This window comes from Scyliorhinus canicula, chromosome 4, assembly GCF_902713615.1.
Source record: "Scyliorhinus canicula chromosome 4, sScyCan1.1, whole genome shotgun sequence".
Classification (NCBI taxonomy): domain Eukaryota; kingdom Metazoa; phylum Chordata; class Chondrichthyes; order Carcharhiniformes; family Scyliorhinidae; genus Scyliorhinus; species Scyliorhinus canicula.
The window spans coordinates 214,762,401-214,789,975 of NC_052149.1; the positions used below are offsets into that span (position 1 = coordinate 214,762,401).

Sequence of the window (27,575 nt, forward strand, 5' to 3'; positions counted from 1 at the left end):
TGACAGACGCTGCCAGTACACGCAAAGCCTCATGCAACTCCTCCTCCTCCTTGGCCTGTTGGGCAGCCGGCTCTCCATCCTGGGCAGCTGCTGCCTGTTCCTCTGTGGCATGCTCCGCTGCTGCAGCTTCCTCCTCCTCAAGCGGCTCCAGCTCGTACAGCCGCAGGGCATCCCCCAGGGCTGCGGTGACTAGCAGAAAGGCCACCATAGCTGGTTGAATTCCAATATCCATTGTCTGCAAGGGGTAAAAGGTCTGATATAATTCATACCCTCTGTGCCCAGCCACCTACGTGGTGGCCCAGGATAGCTCTGCTCCCGCATGCCCCGCCCCCACCGCTGCACCCCCGACCCTGTTGGTGCCTGGTCCTATGGAGGGGGTCTTTGGCCCTGGTGCCTGTCCCTGATGCCAGGGGTACCGTCGGCTGACACTGCCCTTGCCAGCGGTACACTCCGCGGCCCCCACCCGGCGCACCAATAGGGCTACTGTAGGCATTGCCCTCTGTGGGCCGCTGATGGGTAGTGGGAGTGGGGTATAGCAGAGGATTGGGTGCAGGGTAGAGGGGGGGTGGGGGCTGGTTTAGCTAAATCGCTGGCTTTTAAAGCAGACCAAGCAGGCCAGCAGCACAGTTCGATTCCCGTACCAGCCTCCCCGGACAGGCACCGGAATGTGGCGACTAGGGGCTTTTCACAGTAACTTCATTGAAGCCTACTCGTGACAATAAGCAATTTTCATTTCATTTTCATTCATATGCCTGGTGTCACTCTGCCGAACCAGGGGCCAAGGTCTGTGGGGGTGTGCAGCAAGATGGCTGCCTTGCACGTCACAGCGATGCAGTCCATGACTGGACATCACCCTTGTCTCGTGGGGGGCATCACCCCGGCCACTTGGCCTGTTTCTTCGTTACCACCCCTCTCCCACCCCAGCCAGTGTCCGGCCTGCCAGCCCATGGTTGCGACTCTCTGTGTCCTACCTCCTCTCTCCCTCATCAGCACAAGTGAACCGCGCCATCGGGAAGGTGGCCCGTTGGAGGCGGAGAATCGACGGATGCCCTGGAGAATATCAGGTCGGGCTCACTAATAACATGCTAACTATGTTTACTGTTCGTGCATTCCGGAATTCCAGAACGCATTGTCGATGCTGACAAGGAGACGGAGAATTGAAATTTGGTGTCAAATCAGTGCTTGCCGCCATTTTGGCATCACAACCTATTCTCTGCCCAATCACGTTTGGCGATTTCAGCGTCAGCCAACAGAGAATCGCACCTCAGATGTTTCCAATATCAGCTGCAGGATATTCTTCTCCATGCTGCCGTTATGATCTATTAGCAGCTCAAATGGGGGTGTCTACCTACATATGATAGCAAGCTGCTCAACTTGGCAAGGCCAAGAGCAAAGTCCAAAGTGCCTAATGTCCGAATTTGTGAGTTGCCAAGTGCGCCATGTTGCTATCCCATCACTGATGCTCAATTGCAGCAGCGGGTAGATTCGATTTCCCGGCGTCTTGCGATGAGTCTAGACTGAACATCAGCATCAGGAAGACCAACGTGATGGGCCAAAATATAGAGACTCCACATTTCATCAGATTCAACAACCTCACTCTGGAGGTTAATAACAGCTTCATATACTTTGCATCAACAATCACCGGCAACAAGTCCCTTGATGTCGAAAGCAGCACCAGGATTGCCAAGGGTGCATCTGTCATGTCAAAGTTGAGAGGTCAAACGTGGACCAATGGTAATCTAACTGAAGATACTGAAAGATCCTGGCGTATCAGGCTTGTGTTCTCAGCACCCTCTCTGACAGTAGTGAAGCTTAGACAACAAGCCAAGTAAAGTGGCTAAACAGCTTCCACCTCCACTGCCTCAAATAAATATTGGGCATCTCCTGGCAGGACAGAGTTCCGAATATGTAAATACACCAGTGTGTTTCCTCTTGAGTCAATGGCGACTCCGTTGGCAGGGCCATGTGCATCGAATGGTTGAAGGCCATATCCTCAAAGATGTGCTCTTTGCCAAGCTTGCTGCTGGCATGTGACCAACAGATAGCCCACATATGGGATGCAAAGACGTCTGTAAGTGAGACCTCAAGTTGCCAGGATCAGAGTTGATCCATGGGAATTTCTCATTCCTGACTGGAATCCACAAGGACAAGCAGTTGGGAAGGGCAAGGAAAAAAAACAGAGGACAAAGAAATGACCAGAGGATGGAAAATGGAGCTCACTGGAAGGAAAATAAATATCAGTCGATCTTGGTCCAATGCCATTCATCTGTGCTAGCTGCAGAAGGGTGGTTTAGCTCATTGGGCTAGACAGCTGGCTTGTAATGCAGAACAAGGCCAGCAGCTTACCCAAACAGGCGCCGTAATGTGGCGACGAGGGGCTTTTCACAGTAACTTCATACTTGTGACAATAAAAGATTCTTCTTCTTTGAAGTGATACATATTCCGGGTGCAGTCCATCATCTCTCGAGACAGACAGATGTCCAAGCGATTTCTTTCACCTGATTATTGTGTCCACCATGCGCACATTTTGTGATGTTCCCGTCTAGCGGACAAATTGCATTGTCATGCTCCATGATTGGCAGTTGTTGGTGAATGCAGGCAACTGAGGAACATCTCACCTGTGTACGCAACATTATGGTGGTGTGTTAGAGGTCAATCTTTATTGGATGGTAATGTGCTTTGTATTCTGAAGGCAATGCGACATGGATGAACAGTAGCATCTGCTAGCCTTCTCATAATGATGTACAAAGGAGATTGGCCAAGATTAGGTGAGAATCAAGATGCCGCTTGTGCACTCATGGCCATTTCACTGTGGGCAAGGAGCAGAAACATGGCTCCTAATAGCTTCAGTGGCTTATGTATCAGCGCGAAGCCAGTATCCTCAGAGGTAGTCACCTCTTTTCATCATGTGGGATGAAGATGTTTGGCCGACTAGGGGCCAGAAGAGCCCAAGTGGATATTCAGCAAGCCAATTGTCTGCTCAGTGATTGCCCTGGTTGATCCAGGCATTGGAACGTTCCTCCATGGATCCCTGGGGATGACACACTGGTGTCTTGAGGGGACAACCCTTGACATCCCAAGATCCAACCTCGTACCTGGGCAGGGTGAAGGCCGCTTTGCTGCTGATATACCGCTGACTGCGTTGACTGAATTTCTCAACTCAACCCAACTCAACATCAGGAAACACAGATTTTGGCTCCACCTAATTAAGTCTCCCCCCCCCACCCCCCAATAGCGTAAAAAGCATATTGCTTTCAAATCATGCTGCACAATATGAAGAATGAACAGTCTTCTGTTTCATTTAAACAAGTTGATGCTTTTGTTAAAATGACAGAAATCTTTTCTATGGGTGCATCAACATGCATGTCATTAATATTGTGCTTGTCTGCATTGTTAAACTACGGTACTCGGTCCTCTTTCCCCCTGCCGCTGCCCCACCCCCTGCCCCCCAACTGAGTTCATTCTGAATTTGGTAACTGAGCAAAATAACCAATATCCAAATTCCAGGGTTAATGAAGCAAGCTAACAGCAATTCAATAATTTTGCATGTTTCTTTACATGAATTTCCTGGCAACATTATTATCCCTGTAAGAATGGGGAAAATGTCAAGTATTAAGTAATTTAACCAGTTTCATCTTCTTTATTTATCGGGGAGAAAATCAAGTTACACCAGCTCCTGGCTCGAGAGGCCAAACCTGCGGGCTGTTCAGGCACAAATTGGACACCCTGATACAGCTCACCAATATGGGCCTGAGGAATCTTGGCAAGCTCTGACACCAAGGTGGTCCATAGCTAAATGCAGCTTGGGGATGGGGTTGGGGCGAGCAGTTGGGGATGGGGGACGGAGATAGGAAATTGACACGCTGAGGACGGACAGTATTTTAATGGAGGTAGGGTTAGCACACCTGGCCCTTTGCCTCCAAGGCAGAGGTCGATTTAAACTTTTTTGAGGCCCCACACGCTCTCTCTTTGCGAGGTCCCTGCTGGCTATGTGGCCTCGCCGCTGCTCTTGCCGATTGTATTGCTGCCCAGTCCTGGGCTCTGGTTGAGTCACCCCGCTGCCCTCCAAAAACATGACGCTGGTGCTTGCCTGGACTTTGCATCTCTCAAGTGCTCACACCTCTCGCTCGGGTGGCCAAGCCTCGAGGACCGGGTAAGCTCCTTGATGGCTGTCTGGCTGCTGGCAATCTGGCCTCGCATTTGCCCTCTCGCTGATCCGGTTGCCATCCAACCCTCTCACTCTCAGCCCTGACCTCAAGCACTGGTCGGGCCACGTCATTGCTCCCCGAAAACCACAACACCGGTGCTTACCTGCTCGTCACACCTCCTGACTGCTCACCTCATATCTCTCGGACGGCAGTCCGGGTCTCGGCGACTGCGGGTGTGCTCCTGGCTGGCTGCCGCTGGGTGCTGGCTTTATTTGGCCTGGCCTCTGACTGTTGGCTGGTTGGTTGCCCTGGCCTGGAGATCAAGAGTCTCTCTGCTGTTCCCCTCAACATCTACTGACCAGCACCTCCTCCCTGCCTCATTGAAAGCTTCTCAGGCTCGCACCCCAATGTTAGGTCAGCAACTGACTTTTGCCTCAGGTTGCCCACTGGGCCGAATGTCAGAAACCTGGCTGCTGCTTCACTCAATAAATGTTCAGAAAGTTCACTCCAGTTCAGGAGCTCCGTCTCAACTGCTCAAAGTCTCCATCACCACGCCATCTCTGGAAAAGCTTTTGTCCCTGCTCTAAAAAGTGAGTCCACCAGTCAGAACTCGCTGTTGTCTGTTTTGCCTGATGATATTTCCACATTGAGGTACGCAATGCTGAGAAGTCGGCAGCTGCAAACCGGCACTCAAGAGCTTGCGCCCTGAAATTCTACTTCCTAGCTCAAGCCCTTTGTTCAAAAACAGATAGACGAAGGTGAAATCTCACCTCCCTGCTCCCCCCAACCAATCATTCACACAAATCTTTATTTCCCTTTCACGTTTAGCCCCCATACCATTTCAAAGTGGCTGCGAACATCGCAGACTGAAGGTGGCAGTATGGATCTCAACTTCGGCTGCTTCTCCTGTCAAAATCAAAGTCAGAGGAAGAGTACCGATTTTCATCTGTTCTTCACATAACTAAACTGACCTTTGTCTGCTGCTATGCTGAAGGGGACATAAGATTGATCTGGCAGCAGAAGAACACACTGAACAGGCGTTTGTGTGGTGGGGAAAAGCATCATTTTGATAAACATGGTGACAAAATAGGCACACAGCCGAATTTGTTGGGAAATTCGAGCTCCATTAGAGATTTAATTTTGAGCGAATAATCTCATTTTTAATAGCTGCTATCCCTCCCAAAATCCTTAACCTCACCAGCCCATTTAACACAAAAGAGCTAAGTGGCCTTCAATTAAGTGAAAGGTTAGCACTGACATGTAGTTGGAGATAACGCATTAATAGGTTGACTTCTATGGATTTTTGTGGATTTTGTTTTTGTTTAAGCAGCGAGTTCTTTTGACATTATGAAAGGAAACAGGGAAGAATCTGATTGGTGCGAGGGAAGCAAAATTAGAAGACACAGCTAAAGCAAGGGAAAGAAAGACTTACATTTATCAAGGATCTTTCATGACCTTGAAATGTCCCAAAGTGCTTTGTAGACAATGAAGTACCTGTGATGTATAGTCACTATTGGAGCAATATAGCAAACCCGGCAGCCCGTTGACACACAGCCAGGTGCCCAAACATGCTGACAATCAGAGAATCTGTCTTCTGTTTCAAGTGATGTTGGCTGAGGGATAAATATGGTCCAGAACATCAGGGAAAGCTCTCCTGATTTTCTTCAAGAAAAAAGTGCCATGAGATTTTTTGTACGTGGCCTGACAGGCCTGACTTGGTTTAACATTGTCGGAGAGGTGGTACCTCCGACAGTGAAACACTCCCTCAGTCTTGAAAGTGAAAGTGAAAATTGCTTATTGTTACGAGTAGGCTTCAAATGAAGTTACTGTGAAAAGCCCCTAGTCGCCACATTCCGGCGCCTGTTCGGGGAGGCTGTTACGGGAATCGAACCATGCTGCTGGCCTGCCTTGGCCTGCTTTCAAAGCCAGCGATTTAGTCTTGTGCTATACTGGAGTGTCCAAAATTTGTGCCCAAGTCTTTGGAGTTCAGTTTCAAACCTCAACCTTTTAACTCCAAAATGAAAGCGCTACACTGACCCATGTCTGACGAAACAAGACAGCAGGAGGTTTTGCTCGGGTTAATCCTGTTTTTTCTAGTAACTCAAAAGCATGTTCCCTTACCCTATCAATTCATCAGCACTCGTGCACACAAAAATGTTTATACAACAAATAAGTAAATCATAAATATACAATTATACGTAATTGCAATTATACATAATAGTTTTATTTCTTTATATACTGGTGTTATGCCATAGCATTTAAATGTCCCAATTGCTATACTTTTTCCCTGTATAATAGCTGCAATTGGCTTTGATTGCATCATTTTGAGCTGTTATACTTGACAATTAAAAATGCAGAAACTATTTAATTTACTCTGCCAAACTACCCATTTGGAAAAAAATTACAGTTCTTTTAGAAAATCTGTTTTTTTTTGTGGTAATCCCTTCCAAAATGCTACGTTCACAATTCAACATAAAGTTTCTGGCTACCGATGCTATGAAAAAGGTCCACTTTACTCCTTTCACGGCAGCCAAAACAATAACTGTTACGTGCATCATCTGAAAAACATGCCATAGGTTTTGAAGTCATTATTTGCCTTTTTCTTTCTGGCCAAAATAACTATCCCAGTGACTGGGGAATGTCTTGTGTTAGCTAGTCAGTTGGCCTGCATGTTCTGAGCAAACATGGCAACAACTGACAATCTGTGCTATGAAGTTGTCCACTGCACAATGGACAGAGGCTACAGTAATTTACTTCAGAATTGTAAAATTTCACACAGAAAAATAGCTCAACCACCATGCATTGTATAAAGTATCGAAAGGATCTAAACACAGGAGTTGTATGTCAAAAACTACATGAACAGTGTTACACCAATCCTGCTGATAGTATTTTGGTCTTGTAGTTCACTCCAGACCAATAGCTGCTCATTGTGTAACCCACACCGATTAACCAATCTGCTTCATTGTTACGTACTATATTTTGTCCTCTCGACTGTGCAACATAAAAGCAAACTTAAAAATCCTACCGACAGCTTCTGAGAGACCGTAGACCTTCTGACTGTAGGCATCCGTTTTGTCCCATATGTATGTGTAGGCGAGGTTAGGTGAGGAATGGAACCATTTCTGGAAGAGATGTCCTTCCACAGCCACCATCAGGTGAACCTTAATTAAATTGATTGGCACAATGGACTGAGTCATTATGACTTTCAACAGGGATTTGTAGCCAGCGGTACGGGAGCTCAGGTAGCATAACTTCAAACTGGAGCCTGGGATTTCAACTGCTTCGTGTAGAACCTGAAACACACGACACAAGCATTGTGAAATACCTGTGTGGTTAAGCAGCTATTAAGGCCTAATTTGAAAGGTTGCAAGATGCATCTTCGCTAATGACTCGTTATCATCCATTATTTAATGCAGTACAATTGGCTGTCTGCTAACAGCAATTACAATGGATTAGCCTGGTCCATTCCAAAGCAACACCAAAGTAATCATTTATGCGCTACATGTGCTTAGGTTAAGCTGCCTATTGTAATCTATTTAAAGAAAAAAAGGTTTTCTTTCATTTTCTTTCACAGAAGAGGCACAAAAAGAGATTGTTTCTGGCAGACTGCAAAGGTCGAACAAGTGATAAATAACCCTATGTACTTTCTTTACAAAAATGAATGTCATCAATACAATGTTGACAGTATGGGGAATATTGGTTACTTCATTCAATATATATAACAGGAGGAATAAACAATGATTACTGATGGGAGTACGACACTATATAAAACACGGGAACTGGAATTGGAAAACCAGACCAAGTAGCCTCTTCCGCCATTTATGTAATCATGGTTGAATGCTACTTGAACTCCACTTGCTTGGAATAGTGAATCCCTTAAAATCTCTTTGTGGAATTTTATTAAATAGTTTCTGGAAATCCATATGGGCAACAGATTTGATTGACGGTGGGAGAGGCCTGCTTAAAACATTCAGCCAGGCAGGTTTGACCCTGCAGGCTGATGGCAGTGAAGGGAGAGCTGTCTGCTTTCTGAGTATGCAGTGCCACACTCCCCCCCCCCCCCCCCCCCCCCTTATCAGACACAAACTCTCTCACTAAAACCTATTGGGCTTCATGGCACGGCATGGGTCTTCCCTTGTCTTGGGTAAAATAGCGGGAGGAGCAGGACGTGAGGGAGGTGTGGTAGTGGGTTGAGCCCCTTCACTGGTCATTAATTCTCCACTTCAGGGCCGCAATAGGCCCAAGAGTTGTCAGGCTGCTTGACGCCTCCCCCGGCCCCTGTAAAAAAGGAAAAAAGGTTGGGAGTAGATGGATAGGCATTGTAAAGGCCACAAACCACCCTCACAACTTCAAACACGCCAGTAGGGAAGCACCAAAATCCAACCCCACGCTGCATTCCACATGGGCCTCAGGCTCAAACCAAATTTTGGTTTTGGTTCTATTTAAATGTGAGCGACAATTGCTAAACAGGCACCCTGCTACTGCTTGTCAGGTGGGAACGGTCAGAAATCTGTTGGCTCCTATGCTAAGGCAGAGACCAAGTCAGCTCTTGTAGTTAGGGAGGTAGAGATACAATCCTGTGGAGAGCCTTGAAGGAACTGGAGACATAGAATTTTATTTGCCTGCCGGAAGCATCAGGTAGGCATCAGCGTCAGTGGGAAGACCACTGGCTCTCCCACTGAACCTTTATATGCAACTTCAGAACGTGGTGGCTTTGAATTGAGTTTGTTTTCCTCTCAGTCTCCACCATTTTGTTTGATTTCATTTTAAACTGTCTTTACTGTACACTTACCTGGGTCTCAGGAATAATAGGGTTCTGCCCGGGAGAGGAACTAAAGAAAGTTGAAAGTGGTGAAGAGACAAGGATTGGTTCTGGGCGCACAAACCCACTCAGATCACAGCTTGGAATGGTATTTTCCTCAGTCTTCATCACGAGAGTATTCATGGCATAGAAAGTGTTCCATGGAAGCCAGACTGTGCGCTCTTGGCTTAGGAACGGAGCACGCTCAAAGTGCAATGTGAGTGATGCACCACCATTTGCAATCAAATCAAACCTAAGGAAACAACAAAATAGCCATAATTAAAATAGACACCAACCTGGAACAGAACCATGCACTGTTGATATCACCTGAACTTAGGCAACATAATACTGACCATCAAAAGTATTTTCCGTTGCAAAATTCGACGTTTATTGCTTGACCATATAAATAGAATTATTCAAATGAGAGCAGTGCAGTAGCTAAGAACCTATGGTGATATCAGGATGCAAATTAATTATCTCTGCATTCCGAATTAATTATTAGAAGATATATTTTTTCCATTGTGATTAACAGTGTATGTCCCATGGCGTTGTTCACAAGTCAGATGGTACATTGTTTGATAAGAGCAGAAAGTGTCACACAGGGTACTGTATAATGTATTATCCTACTGTTGAGGTGAAACTCTGTGTAATCTGACTTGTCCCTTCAAGGTGACAAAGCTTGATTGCTGTTAAAAAAAACATGAGGTCAACCAGAAGTTAATTGCTGTTAGTAATGATCGGTAGCGACTTCTAAATTCCCAGTTGAAGTCAGAGGAAACTAACATAAAAATTGTTTTCTTGTATATTTTTAGCATTTTCAAGTGTGGTATCTGAACTGGGTTCTGTGTCAAAGCTTTTCTTTAAAAAAAATGCTAAATTGCTCATAGTGTTGCCCACAGTCAGGTGCAAAAGGCTAAAAAAAGGACAAAAAATTCCAGGGTTAGCTGGATGGGGTTGTGATGGCTGACAGTGCAGCTAAATGAAAAACCAAGGAAAATGTAGGCACAGTTGTAGCAACAACAGTAGACTCCTAAATGACCCTCTTATGGCCTGAGCTGATTAATACTACACTCCTGTATCCTTTACCGATGCCGGTGTCTGTGTATTTACATTGTGTCCCTTGTGTTGCCCTATTATTTCTTTTCTTTTCATGTATTAAATGATCTGTTTGAGCTGCTCACGAAAAATACTTTTCACTGTACCCCGGTACACGTGACAATAAACAAATCCAAATCCAAGTGTAGATTATATATTCCAAATAATTTAAATTACATATGGAATGCCTGTGGAGGAATGCTGGGAGGATTGGGACAGGCCATTGGTTCACATATTCTGGACCAGGGTTGCATGTTCAGTGCTTCCAACAATTGTGTTGTGAGCCACCACAGACCAAAGTGGGTTCTTGGTCATAGGGGGTCTGATTATTTCCACATTGGGCTACCACAGATTGGAGTAGAGTTGCACAATATTGGGGAAGGGCACAGATACCGATAAAGAATTAGGGCTTACACTGCAACAAGCAGGGTTGAGGAATGTGTGAACGGGGCTGAAAAGAATTAATGAAGGGCTGAAAGTGGGGGAAAGGAGGAGGATGTTGGACATAATGTCAGCCTGGATTTCCACTATCCAAAGCCCCTTACTGGGAAGAGTTCTGTGTGGGCTATAAAATGAGGACTGGATTGAGATTGCCAATCATGACTTTATGGAAGAATAGTCCAATGACAGTCACTGTCCATGCTTAATGACAGGATAATAACTGGGTGAGTCACCAGGCTACCACCTCATTCCTCAGTACTACATTCCTGGACCAGTCATCTCCTTCAGGAGAGGACAAATATAGGAAGATATTTCGAGCAATAAATAAGTGAAACAGACCAAAATATTTCCATTAGTGGATCAGATATGTAGGTCCATGAAGGAGAGGCCATGCTGGGTAGAGCACTCCCAATGAGAAAGTCTAATCATTGACTCACGTGCCATCCTGACGAGTAATCGTGTATCCATACTGAGGATAGTTGACAAACGATACATTTACTCCAACCAATGGTGTTCCATCCTTTGTAAAGACTTGTCCTCTGATTAGCGAAGCTAAGCTGTGGTTGAACAAAAAGCCAGGTCAAGGTTGAAAATTTGCTTTTGCTTTAATGATGAAGCAGTGCATGAGAGGCTAAAATGGGAAGGTATTTGGGAATTGATTACCATGAGCAGTAGAAAGCCAGAGGGATTTTCCACTCCCACGCAAGCTTGCACACACATACACACACACACACACCAACAACCAATTTGGGGATGGGCCCTCGGAGACCAACAGCAAATTGGCTGGCCATCTGCTGGGAAAGGTAAATTGCGAAATTGAGGCTGATGGTAAATAAAATAATGCTTGAAATACTATTCCTATTTTCATTTTTCATTGAATCTTTATGTGTAGAAACACAAGCCTAATGATTTTGTTTCCTATGGTCATTTTCTAGTCAGCCAGCTGGTCAATATATGCAACACACCACACACCAATACATACATCATCATGCATGAGTCTCAAACAAACTGCTGGGATAGCCACAATTCCCATTAATCTGGTAGTGGACTGCACCGTCTTTCCCTGGAGGGATACACCCCACTTACCTAAGCACTACTGAGGCTAGGGGTTTCCCACATATATTACAGAGTCTGCTGGAATTTAACTAATTAAAACTAGAGACACAACATTGGTAAACATTTCATTGCCTGTCCAGGCATGACCAATCTGTCAACAAGGACATTGGGACCAAACGGATGTTCGTGGTAGGTTCATTTTCCAGGTGGCCTCCAATAAGCCAGCTTGGCTAATTAACAATAATAAGGCCTGCCTAGCTGAGGCAATAGAGTGCTGATGCTTCTGAAAAGATCTCTTTCCATCTTTAATACTATGGGCAAGATTCTTCGCAAATGCGGAGAATCGTAAAGGCTGCCGTGGGACAGGCCGTGACCCAAGGCAGCCTTCACGCCCACTTCCGGGGCCGATTCTTCCCCCCCGGGCGGGGCTAGGAGCGTGGCCCCGCGTGTCACGGCGGCGCGGCCTTGACGACCCCGTCAAGCGTCACGCCGGCTGAAGCGGCCAATGACGTCAGCCGCACATGCGCAGGTTGGACAATGCCAACCCGCGCATGCGCAGCTGGCGTCTTTTCCCTCAGCCGCCCCGCAAGACGTGGTGGCTTGATCTTGCTGGGCGACGGAGGGAAAAGAGTGCGTCCGTTACAGACGCACGGCCTGCGATCGGTGGGTACCGATCGGGCATCTGGCGCCCATTTCACGACGGCAGCGAGCAGGTGTGTTTACTGCCGTGTTGAAACGGGCGTGAAGGCCCGGCCACTCGGCCCGTCGGCCTTGGAGAATCGGCGCTCGCCGTAAAAAACTGCGAGCGCCAATTCGTGGCGTGGGTCGGGCGTGAGACATTTTTCACGCCCTCCCGCTATTCTCCCACCCGGCGTGGGGGGCGGAGAATCGCGCCCTATATTTTCGAGCCAACTTGCCCATGAGGAAACCCCACTTGACTCCACCCAACCTCCAGAACAATTAAGCACCGTCAATATTTAGTCCATAATAATGATAATAATTGCTTATTGTCACAAGTAGGCTTCAATTAAGTTACTGTGAAAAGCCCCTAGTCGCCACATTACGGCGCCGGTTCGGCGAGGCAGGTATGGGAATTGAACCAGCGCTTCTGGCATTGTTCTGCATTACAATCCAGCTGTTTAGCCCACTGTGCTAAACTAATCCCTATTGGCGCAGCACTATTGGTTCCGTAAACATTCTGATGCACAAAGCAATACCCATTTCTCCAGCATGGGAGCAACACAATTCTTCATTGTACCTCAGTATTGCAATGAAAGAACATGCATTTATAGTCATTGTGACATGACGCCAAGACGCAAATAGTTGAGCTCCACCTAGTTGCCAAGGTTTTTACAGGTTAAATGAAAAATTTTCTATAAATGGTTCTTAAAACAACAAGGGAGTATATCCCATATTTCTGGGGCGGGATTCTCCGACCCCGCCGCCGGGTCGGAGAATCGCCGCGGGTCGGCGTGAATCCCGCCCCCACCAGCCGCCAAATTCTCTGGCCCCCCAAAAATCCTCCCGACGTGAATCGTGCTGCCAGCCTTGGAGAATGGCGAGGACCGGCGCGACGCAATGGGACCTGAGGCCGCCCGAATTCTCCGGCCCGCAATGGGCCAAGCGACCGCCCGTTTTAGGCCCGTCTCGCCGGCTTAAATTCAGGTAGGTACTTACAGGCGGGACCCAGCTCCGCAGGCGGCCTCCGAGTACCTCGGGGGTGGGGGGGGGGGGGATCTGGCCCCAGGAGGTGCCCCATGGTGACCTGGCCCGACCGATCCATGGGTGGGCCTGTGCCGTGTGGGCACTCTATTCCTCAGTGCCGCCCTGTGTAGCCGTCTGCGATGGCCGGCGCAAATATGAACCCCCCCTGCGCATGTGCTGGGATGGCACCAGCACACACTGGCGCTCCCGCGCATGCGCCAACTCGCGCCAGCCGGCGGAGGCTCTTCGGCGCCGGTTGGCGAGGCACCAAGGAACATCTGCATCGGCCGGCATGGCGCAAACCACTCCGCCGCTGGCCTAGCCCCTGAAGGTGTGGAGGATTCCGCACCTTTGGGGTGGCCCAACGCCGGAACAGTTCACGCCACTCCTTTGCGCCGTTGTTGCCCGACCCGCCGGTTCACGGAGAATCCCGCTCCAGGTCTGAGAAACTTTCCAGTTGGGCTCATCCTCTGACACTGAAACTGGGGCCTCAGTTGAGGTCACTAACAAAGACTGTCGCCACTGGAACCACAAAGAAACACATCCAACATTTTCCAATTGTTGGGGTAAGATATATTTCGAGAATTTCTGGTAGAAATGCAAAGTGTAGCCGAATATTATTTCTGTGAAAAAAATACCGAAACACACACAGATTGCTGATCTCCCTTTCATGTTCTCAACTGTTGACAGTGGAAGTAATCACTCCCTGTAATTAAAAAATAACTTTACTCAAGCTTGTTGAATTTTCATATTTTCCACTGAAGTATCTACAATCTGTCATGACTATAATTTTAACTCACGTCTTTCAATCTTCAATAACCATAAAGTATGCAATTAACATAGACAGTCTATGCTCCTGCAGCTATTTTTGGCTTCAGCAATACAGCTCTCTTTCGTGGGTGAGCCTTTGCTTCATACACCCCAGAGTGTGTTTTCACTTCCCAAAGTGCCTTGGTAAACATTTAGTGTGCTCAGGAATTAAACAGATAACCCTGTATTGATTGTAGAAATAAGAGGATTGAGCAGATAAATATGTGGCTGCAGAGACAGTGCAGGAGGAAGGGCTGCACAGTTCTGGGACATTGGAACCAGATCTGAGGTAGGTGACCAGGTGGTTTGCACCTCAACACTGCTGAGTCCCAAGTAATTTGCCAGTATTGTCGGGGAGGGTTTAAACTAACTTGACAGAATGATGGGCACAGGATGGTGAATTGCAAGCACAGTAACCACATGGGAATATGATGTTGTGCTGATAAAGGAGCCCCAACTCAAAAAGAAGCAAGACTGGATACTAAATATTGTTCCAACACCCTGGACAAGTGCACAGTCAATTCCAGCCCCACAGGTCCCGGAGTTCCAACGTAAGTGAATTAACCAGTAATGTGTATGTTTTCCTGAGATCTTTGACCCGAGACAGGCACCAGATTTGTCAGTAAAACATTTTGAAAACGGTCTATTTTTGATAATGGAAGAAATAAACATGTAAAGGAAGTAATCGAACCATGGTCTACTAATCTAACTATTCCCCAAACCCCATCCCGCTCTCCACCCAGACACACGCAAGACAGACGCACGGTGGGCGGGTAGGAAAGATTCAAAGATAATGGGGATTAAAAAGGCTTGAGGTGACTCTTTGCTGCAGAGCTGGTAATCTTTGTGGTTGGCAATGTTCCAACAACACAAAATGTTGAAAAATTTAGAATCTGCTTTCAATTAGACCTCGCAGGCTGCAGGAATTCCTCCGGAGAGTCACCTTCACTTGTACAGACCTCCACCAGATTGACTCTCAGTCTCACTGAAATAGTACTAGAATTCTCTACCTGAGGGTACAGGCCTCCACTAGATTGACTCTCAGTTCACTGAGAATACCAACCAGCTCCGTTGAGGAGAAAACAGAACCTCCAACTGGGGGTTTTGAGAGAGATCCATCCCCTTCAAGGGGTGAGAACATAAAGCCTTCTTCAACTCTGTCCCAAAAAAACAAAACTAAAACCTGACAGCCAACCTCAGCTCATAGAATCTGTTATTGCTACGTTTTCAGAGAACTGGCCGCAGACTGCTTGCAACCTTTTAATCAGGGGTTACCTTCACAGGCCTGGCTGGATAGCGAGAGTGTTTTAAACCTGCTTCTGGTTGCTCTCGAGATCTGAGCAGAACTGAAGTAAAATTGAAACTGTTTCTTCTGCACCAGAATCTTCTGAAGGGCCCCACAAATCACAGTTGAAAGCAGAATATGTCCCAGATTTACAGAAGAGGGGATTGGCTGCTAGCCATGTCCATCAAAATAATATCACAAGCTACACCATAGAGCACACTGCATCAAAGGGTGTGCCTGGGATAGTTCAAATAGAAGGTTGCAGCAGGGTGGGGGTTAGTTCAAAACCAAAGTCTGTAGCTCTAAAAACAGCCAGCTGGACAGGCATGAGAAAGGAAACCAGGATCAGCCAAGGATTTCAAAGAGGTTCCTTACAATATCCTTGAATAAAGGGTGTTCAAGAAAGATAGGGACGGAAGGAAAGATTGTATATTCAGGAGAATATCAACACGTCGGAAAGAGACGATGTCCTGGACTGGCCAAGGTTGCATTCATTTGATTGGAATTAAGAATCAATAGAGCTCCCATTGTACTCTGGTGTACTCCTGGCCACCAACTAGTGGGAAAGATGAGGTGGAGCAAATTTACAGGGAAATCACAATTATAAGAATTACAAAGTAGTCATTATGGGGGGGAATATAAACTGGGATAGCATTAGTATAAAGGGCAGAAAGAGAAAGAATTTTCTGAAGCATGTTCAGAAGAATTACCTTGATCATTATTGAATTATCTTACCCAATAAGGAAGAAGGCATTGTTGGGTTTGGCCTGGGGAATGATGTGTGTCATGTGGATCAAGGGTCAGTATGGTAACGTTTGGGGAACAGTGCTCATGCTGTCACAAGGTTTAGATTAGCTGTGGAAAAAGACAAGGAGAAATCTAGAGTAATAATGCATAATTGGAGGAGTGGCAGTTTCTGTGGGTTGGGAACGTAAATGTCCTTGGTAAATTTGGAGTGAAAGATTGATAGACAAAATTGTAATGGAATAATGGACTGCCTTAAAGAGGAAATGTTTGAGTACAGGAAAAGTCCATCCTCACGAGAGGGAATCACAGGACAACCATGGCCAGTGTTCCCGAATGGCAAAAGAGATGGAAATTAAATAAGCAGATGTATGAAAAATTGAAACAAATTGGAACCAGGGTGATGATAGAAAGTTCAGACGGGCAGTGAAAAAATGAAATACAGAATTGGTACAGCGCAGAAGAGGCCATTCGGTCCATTCTGTATCTACCGGCTCTCAGTATTATTTTCTCAGTACCATTCATAGAGTTATCATAGAATTTACAGTGCAGAAGGATGCCATTTAGCCCATCGAGTCTACACCAGCTCTTGGAAAGAGCACCCTACCCAAGGTCAACAATTCCACCCTATCCCCATAACCCAGTAACCCCACCCAACACTAAGGGCAATTTTGGACACTAAGGGCAATTTATCATGGCCAATCCACCTAATATCTTTGGACTGTGGGAGGAAACCGGAGCACCCAGAGGAAACCCATGCACACACGGGGAGGATGTGCAGACTCCGCACAGACAGTGACCCAAGCCGGAATCGAACCTGGGACCCTGGAGCTGTGAAGCGATTGTGCTATCCACAATGCTACCGTGCTGCCCCATTCTTCCACCCTTTCCCCGTAACCCTACACATTCTTCCTTTTCAGATAACAGTCTTACTCTTTTGTGAATGCTTTGATTGAACTGACCTCCTCCAAACAAGCAGGCTGTGCTTTCCAGACCTTAACCACTCACTGCGCGAAAAAGCTTTTGCTTGTATTGCTTTTGCTTCTTTTGCCAATTACTTTCAATCTGAGACAAAAGCAGAAAACGCTGGAAAGCCTCAGTAGGTCCGGAAGCATCTGTGGAGAGCTTTGAAGAAGTCATACGGACTCTAAAAGTTAACTCCGTTTTTCTCCCCACAGATGCTGCTGGATCTGCAGAGTTTTTCCAGCATTTTCTGCTTTTACTTCAGATTTCCGGCTTCTGCAGTTCTTTGCTTTTACTTTAAATCTGTGCCGTTTCATTTTCAATCCTTTGAAACAGTTTCTCCCCATCTACTTCGCCCAGACCCCTCATGATTTTGAATACCTATTTTATCAAATCTCCTGAGTCTTCTGTTCTCTAATGGAAACAGTCATAACTTCTCCAATCTATCTTCATAACTGAAGTTTCTCATCCCTGGAACCATTCTTGTGAATCTTTTCTGCACCCTCTCTAATGCCTTCACTTCCTTCCTAAAGTGTGGCACTCAGAACTGGATGCATTACTCCAGCTGAGGCTGAACTAGTGTCTCATACAAGTTCAATATAACCTTCTTGCCCTTGAACTTCATGCTCCTATTAATAAAACCTGGGATACTGTATGCTTTATGAACCACTCTCTCAAGCTGCCCTGCCACTTTCAATGAATTAAGGATATGTACACCCAGGACCCGCATCCCCTTTAGAATTGTACCTTTTATTTTCTATTGTCTTTTCATGTTCTTCCTAACAAAATGAATCATTTTACCTTTCTTCATATTGAACTTTGTCTGCCACCTGTCTGCCCTTTCCAACAACTTCTCTATGTCCTTTTGAGGTTCTACACTACCCTCCTCACAGTTCGCAATGTTTGCAAGTTTTGCAACAATCACAAACTTTGAAATTGTGCTCTGTTCCAAGGTCCAAGACATTCCTAATTAATAGGAAAAGCAAATGTCTAATACTGACCCCATCTTACACCAGCCCAAAATGTATCCATTCACCTCTCGACTCTGCTTCCCGTCACTCAGCCAATTACGTAGCCATGTTGCTACTGCCATGTTTATTCCATAAATGTGTTTATAAGTCTGTTATGTGGCATGATATTGAATGCCTTTTGGAAGTCTATGCACACCACATAAACTGCATTGTCCTCATCAACCCTTTCCATTAGCTCAAAAAATTCCAGCAAGTTTGTTAGCCACAATTTTCCCTTAAGAAATCCATGCTGGCTGTCCATAATAAACCTGCATTTGTCCATGTGACTATTAATTTTGTTCCAGATTATTATTTCTTATGAAACACAAGGAGAGGGTTTGAGAAGAGATGGGGAATGAACATATTAGTTAATTCAAAAATCTTTTACAGGCATATAAATAGTAAGATAAAAGCAGAAAGTGGGACCGACCAGGCATCAAAAAGGATCTCTATGCATTGAGGCAGTGAACTTGGCTGAGGCACACTTTGCGGAAAACTTCACTCAGAAAGAAGATGCTGCAAAAGTGGTGGTGAAGAAGGAGCAAGTTGTGATATTGGAAGGGCTAAAAATTGATAAAGAGATTATATTAGAAAGTATGGCTATATTCAAAGCTTATAAGTCATGAGGGACACATGGGATGTATCTAAGGAAATTTAAAGGAGGATATTGTGGAGGTACTGACGATAATCATCCAATTCTCCTCAGATACGGGGATGGTGCTAGAAGACTGGTTGCAACGGTTACACATTTGTTCAAAAATGGGGTGCAGCAATAACTGCACTAACTACAGGTCAGTCTTTTTAACCTCAGAGGTAGGAAAGCTTTTAGAAATGATACTCTTGGACAAAATTAGGAATCACTCAGGAAAGGGAAAGCTAATTAAGGAAGGCCAGCACAGATTTATTAAAGACTAATCATGTTTAGCTAGTTTCATAGAATCATTGTATTATAGAGTGATTGCAGCACAGCAAGAGGCTATTCAGCCTGTCGCGTCGGTGAGGGCATTCTGAAAAAGCAAATCTGCTGGTCCCACTCCTCAGCACTTTCCCTGTAGCCCTGCAATGTTTTCACTCTTCAGCTACATATTCTCTTTTGAAACCAAAAAGTACATGCTCTGCTGTCTCCAACTTTGGGAATGTAATGTATGTTCAAGCAGAGCAATTTTAGGATACAGAACACTAAAACTACAGATTGCAGTTTGACAGTTTCCAACTGCAGGCTCAGTGGTTTAATACCTATTGGACAAAGAGAAATATTGTTTGTCAAAGCCATTGCTTGTTGTGCTGCTGCAATAACTAATGAGCGGATGGAATACAGTGAACAACAGGGTTTTGTCCATTGCAGCAGAGTCACGGTAAGAAAAGCGATTCAATTAAGTAGCTGCTACGTTATCTCAAACAACTCAAATAGTAAATACCTGCAAAAAAAAAATTGATTGAACCTTTTGATGAGGCAACAAGAGGGTTGATGAGGGTAATATGGTTGATGTGGTGCATCGGGAGTTTTAGGTGGCATGGTAGCACAATGGTTAGCCCTGATGTCTCACAGCACCATCAGCCCAGGTTCTCACAGCACCAGGGACTCAAATTCAATTCCAGCCTTGGGTGACTGTGTAGAGTTTGCATGTTACCCCCGTGTTTGCTTGGGTGTCCTCTGGGTGCTCTGGTTTCCTCCCACTGTCCAAAAGTGTGGCGGCTCGGTGGATTGGCCATTATAAAATGCCTTATAATGTCCAAAAGTTAGGTGGGGTTATGGGGTTTCGGGGATGGAACGGGGAGTGGGCCTGCGTGGCGCACTCTTTTGGAAGTCGATGGCTGAATTGCCTCCTTCTGCACTGTAAATTCTTTGATTCTATGCGCTGTAGGGATTCTATGATTCCATAAGGCATTTGAGAAAGTGCGTCATTGCAGGCTTAAAATCAAAGCTAAAACCCATGGAATAAAATGGACAGTGGATGCATGGATATTACTTTTGGCTGAACAGAAAGTAGTGGTAAACAATCGTTTTGCCAATGTTCCCCAGGGTTCAGTACAAATACACTGCTTTTCTTGATATATATTAATGATGTGAGTGTGTGCAAAATATGCAGATTATATAAAACTTGGAAGATTTGGGAACTGTGAAGAGGATAGTGATCAACTTCAAGAAGACGCGGGCCGACAGAATCGGTGATGGGGAGAAACTCTTCCATTTGCCGGATGGATCGAGAACCAGAGGATGCAGATTTCAGCTCACTGGCAAAAGAAAGTGAGCATGAAATAAACCATTCTTTTATGTAGCGAATGGGAAGGATCACCTGATGGTAAGGTTCCACCTGAGAGGGAGGCAGATTCCAATATAGTTTTCAGAAAGCAATTGGATAAGTATCTGAAGATAACGTTGGGGGGATTCTCCGGCCTCTCAGCCATGTGTTTCTCGATGGCGGGACGCGGCACGCCGTTCACTGGTGGCGGGGTTCTCTGTTCCCGCTGCTGTCAATGGGAATTCCTAATGAAGCCACCCAATGCCACTGGGAAACCCGCAGGCGGGGCTACACTGCCAGCGGGACCAGAGTATTCTGTCACCAGCTAAAGGGCGGAGAATTCCGGCCAACAATTTCATCGGGCTACTGGGAAAGGACAGGGGAACGGGACCAGCTGAATTGCTCGTGGTGCAGAATAGATGGGCTGAATAGCAATGACAAGACAGGACACCTTTTGTGCTCGAAATATGCTTATTAATATTTCAGTTTCGTGGTTTTACTATTTGGCTTCACCTGATCTTTGTTGATTTCAGAAGGCAGTAGAATGTCATTACACTCAATGGTGACTAAACTGACAAATAAATTAACTAAATAGTAAAATAATAAATGATTGTTGCAGTGATACAAAGTACATTTAGTTGCAGGTATTCACCGCAACTATCTCCTCAAGTATGTTGAAAGTAACAAATAATTGCAACTATTGCAAAAATCGACGAGTAATTTCCACGTAGTATAACTTGTCGCGATTCACAGAATCTATCTGGCCTCACTATCAACAAAAACACCAGGCATGTTCCTTATTTGAACCAAGAAGGCTAAGAAATAGTTTTCAGAGAATAATTGAGACAAAAACAATTTAAATAATTGTTAGCATTCTCGCCAAAAAGCTGTCAATCAAATGCCCAATAAAGCAAACTCTACAAGGTGTTTGGACTCTCATTAAATAGTTTGGCATCCTCCTCAGACACCTGGCTGAGACATCATCTGTAATAATTTGCATTAGAGTAAAGTTTTTCTATGAATGGAGCTCTGTTCTTTTAACTTCTTAGAGCTGTCACGAGTTAAAGAAGCCGGTACTACGTTAAAGCTCAGGCATAAGAATATGCTTAACTTTGTCACAGTGATCACTCACTGGAATTAATAAGACAACTTTACTCAACTTTGCTGCATTTTGCTTTTTTCACTATCTATTGACGATCTGTCAAGGCTGAAATTTTACGTAACCTCAATCTGCAGTAAGTATGGGAGATATACAAAGAACTACAAAAAGGCAATCTTCCATGAACCAAAATATTGTTGGAACAAGAAAAATGCTGTTGAAGAATGCGCCATGGAAATGCCTCGACCAATCAGATTCCGCTTCTCATGCAGTGTAAATTGTTGTTCTCTTTGAGATTTGGAGTTCTTGTGATTCTGCCCTGATGGGTGCAGGTTGAAAAGCTTCTCTCTTTTTTCAGCAATGTCAAGTTCTGTACTATCAAACAACTATTTGTAAACTCAAAATATGCAGTAGCGAACAACTGACCAGTTAAAAAGCTCAATAGCCTTCCAGAAAAGCCATCAGATTAATTTTGGATTCAGCTAACCTCCTAGCTCAGGATTCAGGAATATATCTCTGATGGGCTTGAGGAGCTCTTTTTCCATCTATGTAATCTCCAGCATTTAGTCCCTGTGATCGCTGGAGGAGTTTCAGATATGTTGGGCACAGTCTGGGCATGTTGGGAGCATCGTGGGACAGACCCAAATCGGGCTTTGCCCCGGGCGCAAAACCTTGCCCAGGTTACCCGACCTGCGGTTCTCGGCGTGATCTGGATCGCGCCCTCAGATACTCAGTTGCCGTCATGGTATCAGAGTATAAAGGTGGATGTGCCAGGGTGCCAGGAGCACTTCTCAGATGCCCTGCTGGCAGTGCCAGGCTGCCTGGGTGCCAGGCACTGCCAAGCGTTGGGATCAGAGGAAGGCCATGCTCATGAAGGTGAATGTGAAGGAGGGGTATGAAAGGGCTTCATTAAGATTGGGGGAGTGAGGGGGTCTTGAAAGGGAGGGTATCTTGAAAGAGGGGAGGTGGGGGGACCTGAAAGTGGGGGGGGGGGCCCTCAGCAACTCCATAGCCTGGGGGGAGGAGGGAATGCCCATGATGATGGGGGGTGGCATTCTTCATGGGTGGAGCGGCATTGTTCATGGGTGGGGCATGTGGGAAGCTCTCAAGCTTACTTAGAGATCAGGGCACCCTTTCAAAATGGTGCCATGACCTCTGAGGAGCCAGTCTCGCCGGTGAGTTCAATTCCCCTCTGCGACAAAAACTTTTGAAGTGTGGGCTAGACCAGGGAGAAACTCCCGAAGTCCCCAAAAAATTACGAAGGGCATGATCGAAAAGCAGCGTTCCGCAGCACAATATGGCAGATAGAAACCGGGAGTCCCAGCTCCTGGGATCTACCTGGCTCGCAACGGCTTGCAAAATCTAACATGGTCTCGCAAGACTTTGCGATGTGAATCCCGCCATTCTGGCTGGGATCAACTTTTGTCAAATCTGCATATTAGAGTGATCCAGCTAGTCTCACTCTAATATACAGTTTCCTGAGGCACTGGGATCTATCCCCCTTGCCTCGGAGGCCTCAGGCGAGCTCCGGTCAGTACTGGTCTCCACAAAAGGGAGCCAGACGGAACGGCACTCGTGGAGTTCTTCCTGAGGATCAAAGGTGCCCAGGTGCATACTCTTTGGGCAGGGTGGTACCCTGGCACTACTGGTGCCACTTGAGCACCCTGCTGGTGCCAGCCTGGAATCTTGGCAGTGTTACCTTGGTTCCAGACTGCCAGTGTCAAATTGCCCAGGTGGTACTGCCAGCTGGTTGGGACACTGCCAAGGTACCAGGTTGACACCGCCAAGGTTTCGGGGCGGCCATAGAAGACAGAGGGCAGCAGTGCAAGGGTGTTTTTCCGAATGGAGCTCTGTTACCATCCAGCCAGTGTTAAACCCATTCCTGTGACATGTTGGAAAAATGAAAAAGATTGGTTGCAAAAACATGCTATTTTGAAAGAGTTTGATGCTGAGAAAAGAGGAATCCAGCAGACACTTGGGGATCAGAGGCCCCACCCAATGATGTAAAAGTGAGGTGCAAACCCTCCTCCACTTGGCTGACTTGCCCCACAGCAATTTAACACAGGGAGCACAACTCACTGCTGAGAGTGCAGCAATTCCCAGGGAAAGCATTCGGTGATGGAGCCAGAATGAAAGGTAAGTCTGGCATTTTACAGGATGGTGGTGTGGGTGGGACAGATCAAGGGGGAGAATACAGTAAGGGTAGGGGAATCTTCATACTTTTGGGAGTGGGCGGGGGGGGGGGTTCCCGAAAGGGGTCAAGGCAGCATGGTAGCACAGTGGTTAGCACTGTTTCTTCACATCACCAGGGTCCCAGTTTCGATTCCACGCTGGGTCACTGTCTGTGCGGAGTCAGCACGTTCTCCCTATGTCTACGTGGGTCTCCTCCGGGTACTCCGGTTTCCTCCCACAGTCCAAAGACGTGCAGGTTAGCAGGATTGGACATACTAAATTGCCCTTTGTGTCCAAAAAAGTCAGGAGAGGTTATTGGGTTACGGGGATAGGGTGGAAGTGAGGGCTTAAAGTGTGTCGGTGCAGATTGGATGGGCCAAATGGCCTCCTTCTGCACTGCATGTTCGATGTTCTATGTTCCTCCTTGCCATCAATCTGGCAGATTTCTTCTGGTCGTCTGGGTACTTGGTGTAGCCTCCCTGACCACAGGTAAAATTCCAGTGGCAACAGAACGAGGCCCTGAAATGGCCTTTAAATTGTCAATGGGTTAGTGTATCACCCAACGTCTCCCTCACTGTGGGTAAAAATGCAGTGGGGGAGGAGGGGAAGGGTAGGCATCGAACATGTCACCAGCACCGTGATGCTCAATTTCATCCCTCCAACCTGCCATCACACCCCCGGGGAGGGTTTTACAATTCCTTGAGGAAGAAGACTTCAATTTGCCACAGCCCATCGTAAATTTGAGTAAGGCCAATGATTGTCCCAGATGTGACATCATCTATATCTATCATAATGCTAATGGGGGCTATTTTACTTCCACGAATGGATGAGTTTCGAAACGAAAAATGTAACATTTTCAAACCGAATCCAATTTTAAAGTTGGGGAGTGTCCAATCTTCTCCTCAGAGACTGACTTGGCAATGAAAGCTTTTAAGTAGGCTGTATGCATCCATTTTATCAATTTATGTTTTTAAATCAGCTAGATTTCCCAGAGCTCAGGCACACTCGCAAGTAAAGGGGGTGTGAACAGCAGGATCCACAAGCTTCGTGAATTTATAACGCTGCTTGTGGGCCGGGGGAGTAGGAATGTTTCCTTGTGGTCCAACAAATATACACACCATGTGACTGACTGTCAGCACTCCTCATAGTCTCCAAGTGTCACCCACTTCTCTGAGATTTCTAAATCCCCCATCCCAATCTCTCACCTACTCCAAGTTCCCAACCTCCTCTCCCAGTGTCCATGATCTTTGAGGCACCTCCATTTAGCTGCCATTCATTCCTCAGTTGCTTTGCCACCTATTTGTCAATCAGGATGGCGGTCCACCAAGAGACCTATGGGAAAGATGTAAAAGATGCCCTGCACTTAAGTTCTGCAGAATGTCCGGGAACCTTTCCAGGTTTACATCCAGAAATTCTCCTTCCTACTCTCTTCATGACCCCGATGAAATATCTGTAAACTTGCAGATTATTTTTGTCAGGATGAATCAAGGTGGGAACTAGCTATATATCCTTTTGAAGTGTACTTACTGTAAAGTTCTGAGTTAACTATCTCTAACTGTGCCACATTGGCTGTAAAAATTGGAAATAAATAACCAATCTTTGGTCAACCAGAAATTAAATTTGGTTCAAAAGCTTCCATGCACAATCTTTCTTTTGAACTTGTCTCTTTATCTTAATAAAAGATAACTTTATTTACCTGCCATTGAAGGGGTTATCCCCAGGGATTATGTGAGTTCTATCTTTGCCCACAAGGAGCTTAATGCGATCATAAAAAGATCTCACAACTTGAGTGGAGAGTTCCCATTGGTTCTGCTGGATGATGTCAAGGGGGTCATTCGACCCATGACAGAGAGGGTTGGACTGACAGCTGGATTGAAGGCAGCAGTCTGGATCCATGCAATCTATCAGTCCATCTACATCAAAAGAGAGAAGGATATATTTATTCAGCATAAGTCAAATTCTACTTTGCAACATAATGGTCATGTCCCACAGTTATCTTCTTGCAAGAGGACACATAATAAAGTTGGTCATGTCAAACTTTGTACCATATAAATAATTAAAAATACCATATTTTTAATTTGCAATCACACATTGCTGTTGATGCTGCTCCTTCGGAAGATATTCTGTCTTTTTCTGTGGCAGAATAATTGCTTTGGCCATTTTATGTGGCAAAATAAAGATTGTTTCTTAAATGTACGCCTCTGCTACATTGAGCAAACAGAGAAATTCTCAATCTGCACTCCCCCACCCACAGCATCTTCTTTCCCAGCCGTTTATGGGATACTGCCTCTTCCAAATATTCTTTGATACTGTGTGTTTCACAAACTCTTGCAGATGTATTTACAAAGTTATTGTTGTAATTGCAAATTGAAAGAAGGTTAAAAGCTGAAAAGGTCTTGCGCTATAATCAAAGTGCTGAAGAGGGCCTATCTGCATAACACATTTTATATAGAACATAGAACATAGAACAGTACAGCACAGAACAGGCCCTTCGGCCCTCGATGTTGTGCCGAGCAATGATCACCCTACTCAAACCCACGTATCCACCCTATACCTGTAACCCAACAACCCTCCCCCTCCCCCCCTTAACCTTACTTTTTAGGACACTACGGGTGATTTAGCATGGCCATGGGAGGAAACCGGAGCACCCGGAGGAAACCCATGCACACACGGGGAGGACGTGCAGACTCCACACAGACAGTGACCCAGCCGGGAATCGAACCTGGGACCTGGAGCTGTGAAGCATTTATGCTAACCACCATGCCACCGTGCTGCCCCAATGCTACCGTGCTGCCCTAAAAAATACCCATATGATGGGGTGAAATGAGACAATATAAACTTACAAGGGACATGTCTATAAATATTGAAGAAAGTTGGTTCTATTCATGAGGCAAATTTAATCTGTAATAAACACCATACCCCCAGGCATCAATAAGCCCTTTCTTGTGGCAAAGATGACAAGAAATGGTGAGATATTGCACATTACCGACACCTCATTGATCTAGACAGCAAAAAGATAGGTGTTATAGTTATTTTTGTTCTAGACTCTCATTACTAGGCAAACCTGGCAGTATTTTGTGCAGTTAGACAGTTAGTGGACTCCTCATCTGCCCATTTTATTCTCATGAATGTCTCCCAGAGAGACCGTCAGTCAACATAAGCACATTTATCTGTCAGCCAGCCCCATCAGAAACACAGTTACGCAACAATCTTCACTAAATTAATCTGCCACCCAATTCTACATTCATCTTGGAAACAATCAAGCACTCATCAAACTGTGAAGAACTGCCACTTCACAAAGCAGGAGGCTGAAAATGTGATATCACAACCTCCTTAGAAAGCACCATCAGCAAAGTCTCCGTGGTGTACAATCAGTGAGAAGGGAGGACTTGATGTTCTCAGGCACAGCTGTCATCTGAGAGAATCAGAATCACATTGGCCTTGTTATGTGCTTAGAGACAATATTGTTGCAGTTTGTTTGATTCCAGCAGCACAACTTTGATCTTGACAAACAACTATTGTTTAATTTAACAACAATTTTCACCAACATTAACAGCCTTCCAGCATTATTTTAAAATTGGAAACCCAAGAATGCTGGGGACACGATCTTCAATCAGGATTGCTTCTGCAGAACAGCTAGAGAAAGATTCCTGCCGATATGTGACCTGACCACGCTTCGCTGGCAACAGTGAGGTGCAGGGTGGATGCAATAGTGCGCAGTACTATACTTGAACCTAATCTAAGGAAAGATGCAGGCAGGATTAATCTGGTTGGTATCGCTTAGCTCTTGTGCACTTTTAGGTTTAGAAATGTAACTGCCTTACATTTCCAGGCCTCAGTCACCTCGGCCTCACACCTGTCAGACTCAGCAACTCCCTCCCAACAAGTTCCTCCAATGATGCCACTGTCCAAATCACTGCCAGCATTCTAAACTCACCTGTGGACCATATAATTTATGGAAAATTTATAATGCTTGCGATTCACAGGGGTATATATATATTTTT

General features: G+C 45.7%; 1 protein-coding gene across 22 annotated transcripts in view; it reads right to left on the reverse strand.

The window, feature by feature from the left end:
* LOC119965371 (teneurin-2-like) overlaps window positions 1-27,575 on the reverse strand; it is a 3,273,255-nt gene that overhangs the window by 87,725 nt on the left and 3,157,955 nt on the right. For all 22 annotated transcript variants that reach the window (XM_038796070.1, XM_038796068.1, XM_038796065.1 and 19 more), the window contains 4 exons: window positions 25,268-25,484; window positions 10,923-11,042; window positions 8,941-9,202; window positions 7,174-7,441 (listed from right to left, as the gene is read on the reverse strand). In XM_038796070.1, the coding sequence (XP_038651998.1) occupies window positions 7,174-7,441; window positions 8,941-9,202; window positions 10,923-11,042; window positions 25,268-25,484 (867 nt within the window). The remainder of the gene's footprint in view (window positions 1-7,173; window positions 7,442-8,940; window positions 9,203-10,922; window positions 11,043-25,267; window positions 25,485-27,575) is intronic.